Raw genomic sequence first — 17,776 nt, 5'->3', positions numbered from 1 at the left:
TTTCTTTCTCTCTTTCTTTCTCTCTTTCTCTCTTTCTCTCCCTTCCTTCCTTCCCTCCCTTCCTTCCTTCCTTCCTTCCTTTCTTCCTTCCTTCCTTCTTTTGACTGTCTCTCACTCTGTTACCCAGGTTGGAGTGTAGTGGCATGATCATGGCTCACTGTAACTTTGAATTCCTAGGCACAAGCAGTCCTCCTGGCTTAGCCTTCCAAGTATCTGGGACTACAGGCATGTGCCACCATGCTCAACTAATTTTTGTGTTTTTTGTAGAGATGGTATCTCACTATGTTGCCAGGCTGGTCTTGAACTCAGTTCAAGCGATCTGCTCACTTCGGCCTCCCAAAGTGCTGGGATTACAGGTGTGAGCCACTGCGCCTGACCTTTTATCTCAAAGTTGTTAATATCCTTAATACAAAAAGAGCTCCTGGAAATTGACAAGAAAAAGAAGAAGAACCTAATAGGAATAAGGCAAACGATATGAAGCCATAGTTCACATAAAGAAAATATATGGTGTTTAAACATATGTTATGGGGCCCAGCCTCATTCATTATAAGATATATACATATTAACAATACTTTGAGATATTATTTTTCCTAGCCTGACAAAAATGAGTTTGGCAATACACTGTTGGTGAGAATGCGACAAAACAGACTTCCTCATCATTTCTGATGTGTACACCTAAGGAGTGCAATTTGACACAAACTAGTATAATACCAATGCGTATATTCTTTAACCTGGCAATTTTGCTGCAGGGAATTTGTCTTATAGCTACACTCCCAAATAGTGTACAGAGTTTATTTATTTATTTACTTATTTTGTTTGTTTTTGAGACAGATTTTCACTCTTGTTGCCCAAGCTGGAGTGCAATGGCGTGATCTCGGCTCACCACAACCTCCGCCTCCCAGGTTCAAGTGATTCTCCTGCCTTAGCCTCCTGAGTAGCTGGAACACAGGCACCCACTACGATGCCCGGTTAATTTTTGCATTTTTCATAGAGATGGGGTTTCACCATGTTGGCCAGGCTGGTCTCAAATTCCTGGCCTCAAGTGATACGCCCGCCTTGGCCTCCCAAAGTGCTGGGATTACAGGCATGAGCCAGCGTGCCCAGCCAGGGTTTGTTTATTATAGTATAGTTTATTATAGTAAGAGATTGGAAACAATCCAAATGACCCTCAGCCTGAGACTAGTTAAATAAATTACAGCACAATCATCTAAGGAAATATTGTGCAACTTTTAAGAAGATAAGGAATATCTATGTGCTAATGTGAAACCATATCTAAAAGATACTGAGAAGTGAAAAATAACAAGTTAAAAAACAGTATAAGCAACCTTCTGTTTAAGGAAGAGGGAAATACACATAGTAAAATTTGCTTGGATTTGCATAAAGACACTTGAACAATATGCTAATGTACTAACAAACTAATAATACTGGTTACCTGTGGAGAGAAGGCTAATATTGAGACTTTTCATCACTTCTCATAAGTGATTTTTATTTTTGAACCATGTGATTGTATTGCCTTTAAAATTTTTCTTTAGAGTAAAAAAACAAAGTTGGGCTGTTTGTAATCCCAGCACTTTGGGAGGCTGAGATGGAAGAACTGCTTGAGCCCAGGAATTTGAGACCAGCCTGGGCAAGATACCGAGACCCCATTTCTACAAAAAAAAAAAAAAAAAAAAAAAAATTAAAAATTAACTACCTGGCAGCTGAGGTAAGAAGATCACTTGAGCCCAAGAAGTTGAGGCCACAGTGAGCTATGATTGCCACCACTGTATTCTAGTACCCTGGGCAACAGAGGGAGATCCCATCTCAAAAAACAAAAAAACAAAAACAAAAACAAAATGAAAAACGAAAAACAAAAACAAAAACAAAACCATGAGCTTCAAAATAAGGGAGACAGGGATTCCAACCCCAGATCTCCTAACTTACTTACAGGATGAGGATCTGAAATTATTTGGGCCTCTATTTCCTTATCTGTAAAATGGATATTGTAATAGCATCTTTCTCACAGGGCACTGTGAAAATTACATGAGAAACGTAAGTGAAAATGCTTAACACAGTGTCTGACAATAGTCCACACCTAATGCATGTTTAAAATTTTTCTGATTACTCTATAACCTTGTGTTAGTTTCTTCCTCTCACAGTCAGTATCTTAGCTCCAAAAGGATGAGGTTAACTCCAGACCTCTAAATAGACATTTCCTTCTCTCTTCATCCCCCATCCCCCAGTGACCTGGCTTACCCATAGTCCAACAGCCAGGACAAAGAGGAAGTACAGAACCAGCACCGCGATGTCCCCGGGCTCCAAGCCCTTCTGGGGAAATGCATCCAGGAGATCTGTCTGTGGAGGCTGAGGACTGCTGGTGCCGCTCTCCATGGTCCTGAACGAGACCTCAGGATCCTGAGAAAGGGTAAATGTCAGTCAGATGCCGGATCCTAGCATCATTCTTATCACCCTTTCTGTAGCTACCTCCCTAGGCCATCCATGAAAGAGAACCCACATGGAGGGATGTGTGGTGGAGACAGATCTTCAGGGAAGACACATCCATCCATCCATCCACTCATTCATTCATTCAACACATATTCATAATGAAGTCACATCAAATCTGCAGTCAATTTTGTCACTCACCTGGCAAAATAGAAAGAAGCATAAACAACTGAAATAGTACAGGTGATTTCAGCATCCTCTTCCACTTAGCAAGCACGTGTCCCAGAGTGAGAGAAAAATGAGACTCCTGAGTCAGTCTCCACTTCTGTGGTACCTCACAGCTGGCTGAGAGTCAAGTCAATAATTTTGTCTGAGGCTCAGCCAGACACCACAATCTTGTTCCAATGCTATATACACCCATGAAATTTAATATAGTTAATAAACAGCCACATTGCATCTACTATATCCTGGGCATCATTCTAAGTGTTTACTAACCTGCAAAGTGGGCACTATTATTATCATTCCCATTTTACAGATGGTGAAGTTGAGACACAGAGACACAGAAAAGTTAAGTAAGTGCCCAAGGTCAAAAAGCTGAGATTTGAACTCAACAATCTTGCTCCAGACTCCATGCTTTGAACCACGAATCTAAGTTGTTTTCTCAGTGCCCTGCAAATCCATGGGCAATTTAAGGGATTCTTGTGGTAGACAGAGAAATGGCCCCCAAAGATGCTTACCTCTAATCCCCAGAACCTGTGAATATGTTGTTACATATCAAAGGACAATTAAGTTTGCAGATAAAATTAAAGTTAGTAGTCAAATCACTTAAAATAGGGAGATGCCTAGCTGCAGCTAACCTGAAAATAGGGAGATGCCTGGATTAACTGCGTGGGCCTCATGTAATCACAGAAAAGATAGAATCAGAAGAGATAGCCACAGAGATGACAGCAGGAGAAGGATTTCACTCAATGTTGGTAGATTTGAAGATGGGGTAATGGGGCTACAAGCCAAGGAGTGCAGGTGGCTTCTAGGAACTGGAAAAGGCAAATTAACAGATTCTTCCTTAGACCATTCAGAAGGAATTCAGTCCTGCTGACACCTTGATTTTAGCCCAGTAAGACCCATTTAGAACTTCTGACCTCTATAACTGTAAGATCATAAATTTATGTTGTTTTAGCCACTAAGTTCATGGTAATTTGTTAAAGCAGCAGTCAGAAACTAATAAAATTTCCAAGGGTGATTTTTGACCACGAGTGATTAGGGCATTGACTTATTCCTGTGTTAAGATGCACCTCCACTCTCTGTCAGCCTTTGGGTGTTCAGGAATGAAAATACTTGATCCCTGCCCTCTTGCGATGCATAACCCAGTGATGGGACAAAGCCACCCATGGGCAGCACAACATGATGTTTCGTAGAGTGCAGGTTCATGGGGAGAGATGTTAAAAATTCAGGCTCAGAAGCTGTACAGCTTGGCTGGGCTCAGTGGCTCATGCCTGTAATACCAGCATTTTGGGAGGCCGAGGTGAGTGGATCACATGAGGCCAGGGGTTCAAGGCCAACCTGGGCAAAATGGTGGGACCTTGTCTCTATTAAAAATACAAAAATTAGCTGGGTGTGGTGGCGCATGCCTGTAGTCCTAGCTACTCGGGAGGCTGAGGCATGAGACTCGCTTGAATCTGGGAGGTGGAGGTTACAGTGAACTGAGATTGTACCACTGCACTCCAGCCTGGGCAACAGAACAAGACCTTGACTCCACCATTTACACTTGGCTAATTTTATTTTATTTTATTATTTTTATTTTGTTTTAGACGGAGTCTCGCTGTGTCTCCCATGCTGGAGTGCCGTGGCCTGATCTCTGCTCCCTACAAGCTCCACCTCCTGGGTTCATGCCATTCTCCTGCCTCAGCCTCCCAAGTAGCTGGGACTACAGGTGCCTACCACCACTCTTGGCTAATTTTTTTTTTTTTTTTTTTTTGTATTTTTAGTAGAGACAGGGTTTCACTGTGTTAGCCAAGATGGTCTCGATCTCCTGACCTCGTGATCCACCCACCTCAGCCTCCCAAAGTGCTGGGATTACAGGTGTGAGCTACCGTGCCCGGCTTATTTTATTTTTTAAGAGACAAGATTTCCATGTGTTCACCAGGCTGGCCTTGAATTCTAGCCCCAAGAAATCCTCCCCACCTTGGCCTCCTAAAGTGCTGGGATTACCATGCCCAGCCAAGGTACATTTTTAAGGAAGAAAAGACTCCAACACTTTGCATTTTATGTAATCTGAAGGTAGGTTGTGGACTTAGATAGCGATAAATGGGATTTTTGCCCACATGAATGTCTGGCGGGTCCTCTGATAATCTTTGTTGTGGGGGCAAGTTCTGTACATTTCTGGAAGTCTAGAATCTCTGGTTTCCATCCACAGAATGCCAGTATTCCCACTCTTGAATTATTGTGACAACCAAAAATGCTCTCATAAATTTTGAAACATCTCTGAAGGGCAGCAACACCTCCAGTGCACACATGTGCTCTGGGTTCAAGGATGTCAATGAAGAATTTCTAATAAGAAAGTGGTATGATCAGACGGGGGCAGCCTTGATGAGAAGGAGGAAGGCAGGCAGGGAGGTTATTCTGGAGGTAGTGACTCAGGCTTGAGACCATACATGGGCAGGGGTTAGTCCATTCCTTCTGTTATAATCAAATACCTTAGACTGTGTAACTTGTAAACAACATAAATTTATTGCTCACAGTTCTGGAGAAAGTCCAAGATTGACCTGTCAGCAGATTCAGTGTCTGGAGAGGGCCCGTTCCTCATAGATGGTACTTTCTTACTATATCCTCACATGGTACATGGATGGGTCAAGTTGGCTCTCTTAAGCCTTTTTTATTTTATTTATATATTTTGAGACAAGGTCTCACTTTGGTGTCCAGACCGGAGTGCAGTGGCACAATCACTTTTTCTCTTTTTTTAAAGAGACAAGAGTTTCACTCTGTTACTCAGGCTGGAGTACAGTGGCATGATCACAGCTCACTGCAACTTCAACCTCCTAGGCTCAAGAGATCCTCCTGCCTCAGCCACCCAATTAGCTGGCACTATAGATGCACCACCATGCCTGGCTAATTTTTTTTTTTTTTTTTTTTTTTTTTAAATAGAGATGAAGTCTCACTATGTTGCTCAGGCTGGTCTCAAATTCCTGGGCTCAAGCAATTCCCCTAACTCGGTCTCTTAAAGTGTTGGGATTATAGGCATGAGCCACCACACCTGGCCTCAAGTGTCTTTTATAAAGGTGCTAATCTAATCTGTGGGGGCAGAGTCAGCATAACCCTAACCCTCTCAAAGGCCCTGCCTCTTAATACTATTGCACTGGGGATTCAGGTTTCAATGTAAGAATTTGGGGACAGAGGGACATGCACATTCAGACCATAGCAGAGGGAGTAGATTAGAGAAATAATTTGGAGACCAGGTGTGGTGGCTCAAGCCTATAATCCCACCACTTTGGGAGGCTGAGGCAGGAGGATCACTTGAGCCCAGGAGGTTGGCTACAGTGAGTTATGATTGCCCCACTGCACTTTAGCCTGGGAGGCAGAGCAAGACCTTGCCACAAACACACACACACACACACACACACACACACACACACAAAAGACTAACCTAACCTAACCTTTCTCTGTGCAAGAAAGTGAGAGGAAGGCCTAGAGGTGGAGACTCCCTTTCAGGGTAAGGGTGGAGGCCCTTAAGGGAGGTTCCAAGCAGAAAAAGCATTCTGGCAGCTTCAGGAGGGAGGGTTGTCTTGTGGGTTGTCTCAAGGGTGAAGCCCCATTAGGTAAGTAAGGTTCTCATCAGACTTTAGAGGGGAGGAGGCTGGGCGCAGTGGCTCATGCCTGAAATTCCAGCACTTTGGGAGGCCAAGGCAAGGAGGATCACCTGAGGTCGGGAGTTTGAAACACGCCTGGGTAACATGGTGAAATCCCATCTCTACTAAAAATGCAATTTTTTAGGTGGGTGTGGTGATGCGCAACTGTAATCCCAGCTACTCGGGAGGCTAAGGCAGGAGGATCTTGAATCTGGGAGGCGGAGGTTGCAGTGAGCTGTGATTGTGCCACTGCACTCCTGCCTGGGGGACAGAGTGAGTTTCTGTCTCAGGAAAAAACAAAACAAAACAAAACAAAAAAACAAACTTTACAGGGGGAGTGATGGCTCCAAGAGTTTGTGTCCAAAGTCACATGGCTGACAAGGGACAAAGCTGGGACTCGAATCCAGTCTGATTTCAGAGCCTGCGTTTTCAAACACTTCAACGTGCTTCTTCCAAAACAGGATTTGGGGAAAGATGAGGAGCAGGAAAGCGCAGGAAGCAGGTTTAGGTGGAGGTTGATGCTGAACTGGGGAGTGGGGCAGAGGGAGGAGGGAGGAGGGGCGGTGGCTGCCTGGTGAGCCAGCCCTCCCCGTCCCTGCCTGCCCCTTCCAGACCTCTGCCTGCCAGGCACCGAGAGAGCGGTGGGAGCAGCTCCAGCAGATAAACAAGTTATTCATCACCGCCGTGGGGCCCACAGCCGGCGAAGCTGGCACCGATTCCAAGCCCTTCCTGAGTCTCCGGGAGGTGGGGCCCAGCCAGGGGCCGCGAGGGACGTGGCTCCATCTTCACGGTGGAGACAGGAACAGCAACCAAAGATGCTGTGCAGCCTCGGCCACAGGCTCCCAGGAGGAGCCCTCCATGCACTCCACCCTCTGCAAATCCACGCAGTAGGTGTACTGAGAACCGGCCCTAACACTTGGTGAGCACGATTTCTATTTGAGTGGCAGACACAGAGCACAGCCCTTTGAGGAAAATGAGATTTCACCTCCATTTCACAGGTGGGAATCGGAGGCACGAGAGGGGAAAGTGAGTCCAACTCAGGCACGGCTGTGCCACTTGCTTCTAGGCCACAGTCAGTGCCACCGGTGGGATTCCAACCCAGGTTTACAGGTGGCCATTCCTGGCTGGTCTGTCTTTCTTTCCCCCCACCCTTCTCTCCTTCCTTCTCTCTTTCCCTCCTTCTGGCTCTATTTCTTTCCCACAAGCATTATTAAGCACCATGCCAGGCCCTGAGGACTCAGCAGAACATTTATTAGTCACCAGCTGTGTGCCAGGCTCCATGCCAGGCCCTGTAACTCAGTGGAACATTTATTAGTCACCAGCCGTGTGCCAAGCTATGTGTTAGGTCTTGTGACTCAGTGAAGCAAATGTTATTAGGCATCAACTATGTACCAGGCTCTGTATGAGGCCCTGGGGACTCAGTGAAACAAACATTTATTAGGCACCATCTGGGTGCTAAGCTCTGTGCTAGGCCCTGGGGACTGAGTGCAACAAACATTATGAGGCACCAACTGTGTACCAGGCTCTGTGGTAGACCCCTGGGGACTCAGTAGAACATTTATTAGGCACTGGCTGTGTGCCATGCTCTGTGGTAGGCCCTGGGGACTCAGTGAAACAAATGTTTATTAAGCACCAGCTGTGTGCTAAGCTCTGTGTTCGGTATGAAGGACAAAGCAATGAGAAGCGTAGACTTGGCCCCGTCCTCTGGGTTTTCATCTCAGTCTCCTGCGCCCTGTGTGTACCTGGGTCCACTCGGTGAAACGACCCTGGGCACCCTTTGTCCCTTGCACGGTGATGCTTGGCTCCCAGGCTGCCTCAGGAGGGTCTGGTTGGGGGTGGCTCCTTCTTAACCTCTTGTGAAGAACTCTCCCTGTGCCCGCGGGGAGGATCCACCGGCTTGTGTTATAACAAAGGCTTTGTTGGCAAGGAGAACAGCCTACCCTTGAGGTCGCCTGTTGGCTAAAGCACAAAAGGAAGCTCAGTGGAGCAGGGACTTCTCTCATCCCTTCCTTTCAGCCACTGACATAATTTGCTCTGGTAGATGTGAAAATTTTCCATACCCCAGGAGATGTGAGAATTTTCCACGCCCCAAGAGATGTGAAAAATTTCCACATCCCAGTGCAAGGAAAAGATCAAAAAACAGGTTCTCAGGTCACAGGTGTGGGAAGGTGAGCTGTGATTGTATTCACCACATTTCATGCCTTAGGCTGGCTTCTGGATGTGCATGATTCTTTATAACTTCTGTGTGTCTGAAACATTTCATAATGAAAGAAAAGGAGGGAAATAAACAGAGCACAGTTTATAGTATGAAGCCATCTGCGTATATTAGCAGCACTCAAAGACACAAAATAGTACTATTTTGCCACAGTGCAGGCATATTTCCAGATGAATATCAAACACATTAGAGGGGGTGGCAGGAATGGGGGGAGAAACAGAGAGAGTAGGGGAGAGAAAGAAAGAGAGAGAGAGAGAGAAGCAAGAGAAGTTCCCTGCCCTGAACAAAAATAACAATTACACTAATTACAAATTTTAATTATGAGCAACAGACTCTCCAGGAAATAGATATGTCGTGATAAAGCGTAAAGTGTAAATACTTTAGAACTGCACTGCCCTGGCTCAGATCCCAACTCTGCCTCCTATGAGCTCCGTGATCGTGGGCAAATCACCTCTCTGAGGCTCAATTTGCCATCTACGAAATAAAGTTAATAATTAGACATATGTCACAGGTTTGTTAAAAGCAGTAGGCATGTTCATTATATGTGTAATGTGATTAAATACAGAGTACTTGTTCTGTTCCCCATCCATTTTATAAAACCATTTTTTAAAAAGAGAGCATGACTTGGGAGGCTGAGGCAGGAGGATTGCTTGAGCCCAGGAGTTTTTTGTTTTGTTTTGTTTTGTTTTCTTGAGATGGAGTCTCACTCTGTCCTCCAGACTGTAGTGCAGTGGTGCAATCTTGGCTCACTGCAACCTCTGCCTCCTGGCTTCAAACGATTCTCCTGCTTCCAAGAGATTTGTCTGCCTTAGCCGCCGGGCTAGCTGGGATTACAGGCGTCTGCAACCACACCCAGCTGATTTATTTATTTATTTTTTTATATTTTTTTATATTTTTAGTAGACATGGGGTTTCACCATGTTGGCCAGGCTGATCTCGAACTCCTAACCTCAGGTGATCTGCCTGCCTTGGCCTCCCAAAGTGCTGGGATTACAGGTGTGAGCCACTGCCCTGGGCCCAAGCCCAGGAGTTTGAGACTGCATTGAGCTATCATTGTGCCACTGCATTCCAGCCTGGGTGACAGAGTGAGACCCTATCTCTAAAAACAATAAAAATAAAAATAAAAATAAAAAGAGCAGGAACTAGGCCGGGTGCAGTGGCTCACGCCTGTAATCCCAGCACTTTGGGAGGCTGAGGCAGGTGAATTGCTTGAGGTCCAGAGTTTGAGACCAGCCTGGCCAACATGGTGAAACCCTGTCTCCACTAAAAATACAAAAATTAGCTGGGCATGGTGGTGTGCACCTGTAATCCCAGCTACTTGGGAGGCTGAGGCAGAAGTATCGCTTGAACCTGGGAGGTGGAGGTTGCAGTGAGCTGAAATTGTACCACTGCACTCCAGCCCGAATGACAGTGCGAGACTCCATCTTAAAGGAAAAAAAAAATGCATAAACTTTGTGGTCAGGCAAACCTTGGCCACTTATGTGCATCAATCACGTTTTCAAGTCACAACCTCCCTACAGGCAGGACTCTGATTAACTCCATTGCACAGGTGAGGAAAACAAAGCTGAGGCCAGGTCTAAGGCCACACTGCTAGTAATGACTGAACCAGGGCTCCAACCCAGGTTTAACTCTAGAGCTCCTAACTACCCTGAGACACGTGGTCCTTGGTGGGGAAAATTCCAGATGTGATAAGGACTGGCACGGGTCGCACCTCCCAGACTGGAAGCCACTCGCACCCTTTCCTACCACTCCTGGGCTGCAGTGGCGCTGACTGCCCGCAGCACTGCAACAAGCTGTGCCCTGGCCTGGCCTGGATCTAGGGAGGCTGGTGGAGGCCGCCCTACAAGAGGGAGTCATTCCTGGAAGGCAGAGAGAGGCTGTCTGGGACTAGAACTGCCAGAAGAAGGAGCTAAATGACCACCCCTGGCCTCCTCCACCAGTTGATGCCATGGGGTTCATAGAAACAGAGAGGTCTCTAGAGAAAGGCCAAACAGACAGATCCTGGCTGGGCTCAATGGCTCATGCCTATAATCCCAGCATTTTCGGGGGGAAGATTGCTTGAGCTCAGAGTTCGAGACCAGCCTGGGCAATGTAATAAGACCCTTTTTTTTCCTCTACAAAAAATTTTAAAAAATTAAGTTGGCATGGTGCTGTGTGTCTGTGGGCCTGGCTATTTGGGAGGCTGAGGCAGGAGGATTGCTTACGCCCAAGAAGTTGAGGCTGTAGTGAGCTATGATTGCACCATTGCACTCCAGACCCTGTCTCAAATAAGAATAATAATAATAAAACTAAAAATTTTAAAAAGACATCCCAGGATTTGAGGCTGAAGCAGAGGCCAGGATCACCCCTAGTCCCTTAGGGAGAGCCACAGCTTCAGGTATCTGGAAAGAAATTCTAGGCACGGCAGGGCAGGGCAGCATTCCCTGAATGGTCCACAGCAGGGTAACAGGGCATACGCCCAGTGAGTGCAGGGGACTCGGCACAGTGTTCTCCTCCACCTGCCTTTCAGGGATGACCCTGTCTCATATTCTAGAGAGAATAGACATCACAGAGCAGCTTCTGAGCCCAGACCTGTCCATCAAAATGCCAACGCGGTGTCTTTCATGGAGACTTTTTTTTTCCAAGGCAGTCTTTCTCTGTCATCCAGGCTGGAGTGCAGTGGCGTGATCTCTGCTCACTGGAACCTCCGCCTCCTGGGTTCAAGTGATTCTCCTGCCTCAGCCTCCTGAATAGCTGGGATTACAGGTGTGTGTCGCCACACCCAGCTAAGTTTTGTGTTTTTTGTAGGGATGGCGTTTCACCGTGTTGCCCAGGCTGGTCTCGAACTGCTGACCGCAGGTGATCCGCCTGTCTCGGCCTCCCAAAGTGTTAGGATTACAGGTGTGAGCCACTGTGACCAGCTTCTCATGGATACTTAATAGACATCTGAAAGTTCACACGTGTGAGTTAGAGACGAGTTCTCCAGCCCAAGCACGTGCTTCTCCCAGTCGTCCCCATCTCACTAAACGGCAGCTGCATCCACTCTGCCACTCCAGCCAGAAAGCTGAGTCATCCATAAGGCATTAATTCATTTGTTCACTTATCAAGTGGTCTGTGAGCGCCTCTGTATGCCAGGCACTACATCTAAGCACCAAGAGTGCCTGGTATGCAAATGTCTCATCGAAGAATTCATAGCATCTCTTTCTCACCTCCCAGAATCTATTCACTCCCAATTCCATTCTCTCCTACTTCCAGAACATAACAAATCCATACATTTTCCCTCATATTTAGAGCTATCACCCTTGTCTGAGCCACCATCACTTCTGTCTAGGTTAGAAAAAGACCCTGCAGTCTTGCCTCCCCAATATCCATTCTTGCTTCCTTTTTATTGTATTATTTTATTTTGTTTTAATTTACTTAACTTCTAGAGACAGGGTCTTGTTCCCTTGTCCAGGCTGCAGTGCAATGGTGCCATCATAGCTCACTGTGGCCTCAAATTCTCGAACATCTATGCTTAAGGGATCCTCCCACCTTAGTCCCTCAAGTAGTTGGGACCACAGGTGCATGCCACCATGCCTAGCTAATTTTTTTTTTTTTTTTTTTTTTTTTGAGATAGGATCTCACTCTGTTGCCTGGGCTGAAGGGCAGTGACACAAACACAGCTCCTGCAGCCTCAACCCCATGGGCTCAAGTGATCCCTACACAGTGCTGGGATTACAGGCATGAGCCACCATGCCTGGCCTCCAGCTAACTTTTTATTTTGTCATTTTTTGTAGAGACGGGGTCTTGCTACATTGCCCAGGCTGGTCTCAAACTCCTGGCCTCAAGCAATCCTTCTGGCCGGGCGCGGTGGCTCACACCTGTAATCCCAGCACTTTGGGAGGCCGAGGTAGGTGGATCATGAGGTCAGGAGATCGAGACCATCTTGGCTAATGCAGTGAAACCCCGTCTCTACTAAAAATACAAAAAATTGGCCGGGCGTGGTGGCGGGCGCCTGTAATCCCAGCTACTTGGGAGGCTGAGGCAGGAGAATGACGTGAACCTGGGAGGCGGAGCTTGAAGTGAGCCAAGATTGTACCACTGCACTCCAGCCTGGGGTGTCAGAGCGAGACTCAATCTCAAAAAAAAAAAAAAGCCATCCTCCTAAATTGGCCTCCCAAAGCTGGGATTACAGGCATGAGTCACTGCACCCGGCCTTGCTTCCTTTTAATCCGCCCCTCACATGGAAGTCAGAGAAATCTTTAAATATGAGCCAGATCAGATCATTGTCCTGCTCAAAACATCTCCATGCTTCTGAGGTGCTTTGTTGTGCTTCCAACCCCATCACATTCTAGCATTCATTTTATTCCTAGAACACGACTTCTGGCCTCAGGGTCTCTGCCATTCTGTTCCCTCTGCCTGGGATGCTCTTCCCTGCACTCTTTGCTGGACAAGGTCCTACCCATCCTTTAGATGTCAGCTTGCTGTGTGTGCCCAAAGGAGCCCCCTCTTGGCCTCAATATAAATTGGGTCCCCAAGCTTTTTGCTTTCATGGCAAACACAACTTCTCATCACAGTCTAATCAAGTCTAACATCTGATGTGTGTGATCCTCTCATTACCCCTTGTCTGCACTACATAGCAAGCCCCATAAAGAAGGGTCGATGCCTCTGTCACTCTCATTGTGTCCCCCAAACAGGCATGCAATCAATGTTGGTACAACAAACAAATGTGGGATTTTTAGAGCCTTTGTTATAGACCCTTTGCACGCTGTGACCTCCCAAAAAAGGGACGGTATTTTCCCAAGTCCTACCTGCAGGGTGCCCGATGGGCTAGGACACTTCTGTCAACCATTGCCCAGAATGATTCAGCAGAACACCATTTGAAAATCACTGATTGGTGGGGCAGTGGTTTGTTTGGTGGAGATGTTTTGATGCCTGTAATCCCAGCACTTTGCAAGGCTGAGGCGGGAGAATAGCTTGAGTTCAGGAGTTTGAGACCAACCAAGGCAACACAGGTAGACCCCATTTGTACAAAAAATAAAAATTAAAAAGTTAGCAGGGCATGGTGGTGTGCCTGTAGTCCCAGCTGCTTGGGAGGCTAAGGCAGAAAGATCGCTGGAGCCCAGGAGTGCAAGAATGCAGTAAGCTATGGTCGCAGTACTACATTTCAGCCTGGGCAACACAGCAAGACCTGTGAAACAGAAGACAGAAGAGAAAAGAGAGAGAGAGAAAAGAGAGAAAGAGAGAGAGGGGAAGGAAGGAAGGAAAGAAGGAAGGAGAAAGAAAGGGAAAGAAAGAAAGAAAGAAAGAAAGAAAGAAAGAAAGAAAGAAAGAAAGAAAGAAAGAAAGAAAGAAAGAGAGTTGGGAGGGAGGGAAGGAAGGAAGGAGAAAGAAAGGGAAAGAAAGGAGAAAGAAAGAAAGAAAGAGAAAGAAAGAGAGAGAGGTGGGAGGGAGGGAAGGAAGGAAGGAGAAAGGGAAAGAAAGGAATAAAGAAAGAAATAAAAGAAAGAAGGAACGAAGGAAGAAAAGAGAGAAAGAAGAAAAAGAGAGTTGGGAGGGAGGGAAGGAAGGAAGGAGAAAGAAAGGGAAAGAAAGGAATAAAAAAGAAATAAAAGAAAGAAGGAAAGAAAGAAAGAAAGAAGAAAAGAAGGAAGGAAGGAAGGGAGGGAGGGAGGGAATCATGTCTCAGCTTGGCCACCCACTATTTGTATTACCTTGAGCAAGTTATTTAATGACCCTTAGACTCTGTGTGTGAATTAGGGGTGGCTGTATCTACCTTACAGGGTTTCTGTGTCAGTTAGATGAGATCTAAATGTAAAGCTCTCTGCATGTGTCTTCACTGTACCAGTGAAGACTTGTATTTGCCTTGTAGTTAATAGCAGCTGCAGTTGTAGTAATACATTCCTCTAGCTTTTTTTTGCTTATGTGGATATATTTATCTTCATTATCTCTGGGTAACACACCTGTGGGGTGGGTCAGCCTCAGGTTCATATCCCCATTTGACAGATAAGGAACCTGCCACTCGGTGAGGCAAAATGTTTGGCTCAATGTCCCTGACCTTGGTTAAGTGGAAGAGCTGGGACCCACGTACGGTGCTGCTGGCTGCCAGCTGCTGGCTTCACACCACCATGCCCACCTCACAAACACACTCCATTGTCCTGGTGCATGACAAGCTTTTTCTGCAGAGAGGGCTGAGCTTCCCCTGCCCCACAGGTGACAGCTGGAGTCCTTCTGCCAGCACCTGTCCCCAGACCAACTTCCCAGTTTGGAGAGTGGCTACCTGTTTGGGGGCAGGGGGTGTCTTACCTTATTTCAGATGCAGGGCTCACCTGCCCTGGGGGCTGTCAGTGGCTTCTAAGGCACTAGAAGGTGGCGATGGCTGTAAGGAGGGAGACACCCAGGATCCTCTCCCTTTGCAGCCAAGAGCTTCCAGAGACAGCAGTGACCTTCCTTCTATATGCCTGCTGCTGAGAGCCTCCAAGCAGGTCAAACTCCAAACTCCAGCCTCAGCTGTGGCAGGGATTAAAGGAAGCGTGAATGATCTCCCCAGGGGCAGAAGAGAGACCGGGCCCAGCCCAGGACCCTTGAATTCTGAGCAGATGGGGAAGGTGACATTCCCCATGCTTTGCCCACACTGTCCTCCACCAGGGCCCTCACCTGGGGGGACCCATGGCATGGAGGGGTTGGGGAGATGCTGGAGCCCAAGGCACCATCCTGCTTCACTCACCCACTCTTCCACTGTCCCGCCTCCATGCTGGGGACAGGCAGGCTTGGGACGAGCTGGAGGAAGGGGGGGGAGGAAAAATGCTGGCAGGGGATGGAGGGGACAGAGGCAAAGTGCCAGGAGGGACGTCCAGTCACAGCCCTCACCGCAGTGGCAGCAACAGGAACAGCAACCACTGCTTGTGCCCCTTTCCATACACTCCCCAGACGGAGGCACGGCAAAGAACAGGTGTCTGCCTTAGGTCGGGAGTTCAAGACCAGCCTGACAAGCATGGAGAAACCCCGTCTCTACTAAAAATACAAAATTAGCCAGGTGTGGTGGTACATGCCTGTGATCTCAGCTACTCAGGAGGCTGAGACAGGAGAATCACTTGAACCTGGGAGGAGAGGCTGTGGTGAGCTGAGATTGCACCATTGCACTCCAGCCTGGGCAATAAGAGTGAAACTCCATCTCAAAACAAACAAAAAAAAAGAGAGAGAGAGAGAAGAAGGAGTGTCTGAGGTGCTAAAAAACTGTCAGGAGTGACTGAGCCATGGCCAGGAGCCCGCATCAGGCCCAGGACATCAGGAAAGCCAGCGGGGCACAGCAAAGGTTTCTGTTGGATGCTCAAAGCATCCAAAACTTTCTTTTTTTTTTTTTTCTGAGACCGGATCTCACTCTGTCACCCAGGCTGGAGTGCAGTGGTGCGATCACAGCTTGCCGCAGGCTCAAACTCCTGGGCTCAAGTGATCCTCCCACCTCAGCCTCCTGAGTAGCTGGGACTACAGGTATGCACTACCACGCCCAGCTAATTTTTTCTTTTTTTTTTTTTTTTTGGTAGAGACAGAATCTTGCTATGTTGCCTAGGTTGGTTTCCAACTCCTGGGTTTAAGTGATCCTCCCACCTTGGCCTCCCAAAGTGCTGGGATTACAGGGGTCAACCACTGTGCCTGGCCAAATACCAAAACATTTTAAAAATAGGTACTAGTATTTGCAAACCAAGAGGCTTGAAACATAATTCTAGAATGCTCACTTTTCTAGAACAACCTGAAGATCTGGCCTCTCTAGGCCCCCATGGCCACAGGACAGCTGGGGAGGAGTCGTGGCCACCCCCTCTCACTCCTTCACTGGGCCTGCCAGGCTCTGGAGGTCCTTAGCTGAGGCCCCTGTCCTAGCACTGAGTAGCTAGAAATAATAGCAGTGGTGAACACGTGCCAGGCTCTGTTCTAAGTGCGCGACATGCCTTTACTCACTTGGGCTTTCTAACAACCCTCGAAGATGGGTCCTGTTATCTCTGTCTTACTGATGAGCAAACAGAGGTAGAGGAGGTGAGTCACTGGCCCAAGGTGACCCCGCTTGTAAGTAACACAGCAGGATTTCAGCCCAGGCCACTTGGCCTTAGAGTCGTACAGGAGCAGTGGAGAGTGGCTTGGCCGGATAAAGGGTGGCCTGGGTGAGCAAACACTGGGTGACTGACCAACACCAGTATGAATGGGGCCTTTGGGGGAGGGACCTGCCCTGGGGGACAGATTTACAGAAAGAACAGCTGGGATTGGAGAACAGGGCCAGACAGAAGGCCACAGATCTGCGATCTGCAGCAGGGGCCACAGCACCAGGAAGGGCAGTGGGGTGCCACTGAGGGTGCGCTGCTTCGCCAACCTGGGGTCCAGTCCTGACTTCTCGGGAATGTCTGGGGAACTTTAGCCATGTGCAGGGTGTCTACAGAAGAGGCGTGGCAGTGAGTGAAGCCGGGCAGGTGGAGCTGTGGCTGACCCGAGAGCATGTGTTCTAGCTGAAGTGGGCAGCCACAACCCAGCTCCACCTGGGGGAAGACAGGCCCAATGGGGTCAGAACTTCTGATTGTTCTAGAGAAGTTCTGCCAAGGTTCATGATTATGCATCCATGAGGGCCAAATGTGGCCCGCTCAACCCTTGGCTTGTCACCTCTGATGGTTTCTCTGATTGTCAGGTTTTTCAGTTTTTATCCTCAGTGCTATAAAGAATAGGAGAGGTGGAGTGCAGGGGCTCATGCCATCATCTCAGTGCTTTGGAAGCTGAGGCAGGAGGATCTCTTGAGGCCAGGAGTTAGAGACTAGTCTGGGCAACATAGTGAGACCCCCATCTCTATACAAAATAGGAAGAATTAGATGGACATGGTAGTGTGCACCTGTAGTGCCAGCTACTCAGGAGACTGAGGTGGGAGAATCATTTGAACCCAGGAGTTCAAGGCTGCAGTGAGCCATGATAGTGCCACTACACTCCAGGCAACAGAATGAGATCTCAACTAAAAAAAAAAAAAAGAACTATATAACCACTTTAGAGAACTATTTGGACATTTCTTATAAAGTTATCATACACATTACTGGGGACAGTGGCTCATGCCTGTAATCCCAGCACTTTGGGAGGCCAAAGTGGACGGATCACAAGGTCAGGAGTTCGATATCAGCCCGGCTAATATGGTGAAACCTCGTCGCTACTAAAAATACAAAAATTAGCTGGGTGTTGTGGCGGGCACCTGTAATCCCAGCTACTCGGGAGACTGAGGCAGGAGAATCATTTGAATCTGGGAGGCGGATGGAGGTTGCAGTGAGCTGAGACCGCGCCATTGCATTCCAGCCTGGGTGACAAGGCGAAACTCC

At 47.5% G+C, this 17,776-nt stretch overlaps 1 protein-coding gene across 1 annotated transcript in view; it reads right to left on the bottom strand.

Annotated features, from left to right (window-relative positions):
* Positions 1-15,274, bottom strand: part of SLC5A11 (solute carrier family 5 (sodium/inositol cotransporter), member 11) — a 74,033-nt gene extending 58,759 nt beyond the window's left edge. Inside the window, exons 1-3 of the mRNA XM_011987964.1 lie at positions 15,163-15,274; positions 14,742-14,945; positions 2,236-2,394 (exon numbers count right to left, since the gene is read on the bottom strand). Coding sequence (XP_011843354.1) covers positions 2,236-2,370 — 135 coding nt within the window. The 5' untranslated portion in view covers positions 2,371-2,394; positions 14,742-14,945; positions 15,163-15,274. The remainder of the gene's footprint in view (positions 1-2,235; positions 2,395-14,741; positions 14,946-15,162) is intronic.
* Positions 15,275-17,776: the final 2,502 nt, after the last annotated feature.

Source organism: Mandrillus leucophaeus, unplaced genomic scaffold (assembly GCF_000951045.1).
Source record: "Mandrillus leucophaeus isolate KB7577 unplaced genomic scaffold, Mleu.le_1.0 Scaffold32, whole genome shotgun sequence".
Classification (NCBI taxonomy): domain Eukaryota; kingdom Metazoa; phylum Chordata; class Mammalia; order Primates; family Cercopithecidae; genus Mandrillus; species Mandrillus leucophaeus.
Note: the sequence above shows the minus strand (reverse complement) of the source record. Positions and strands in the feature narration are given on the sequence as shown.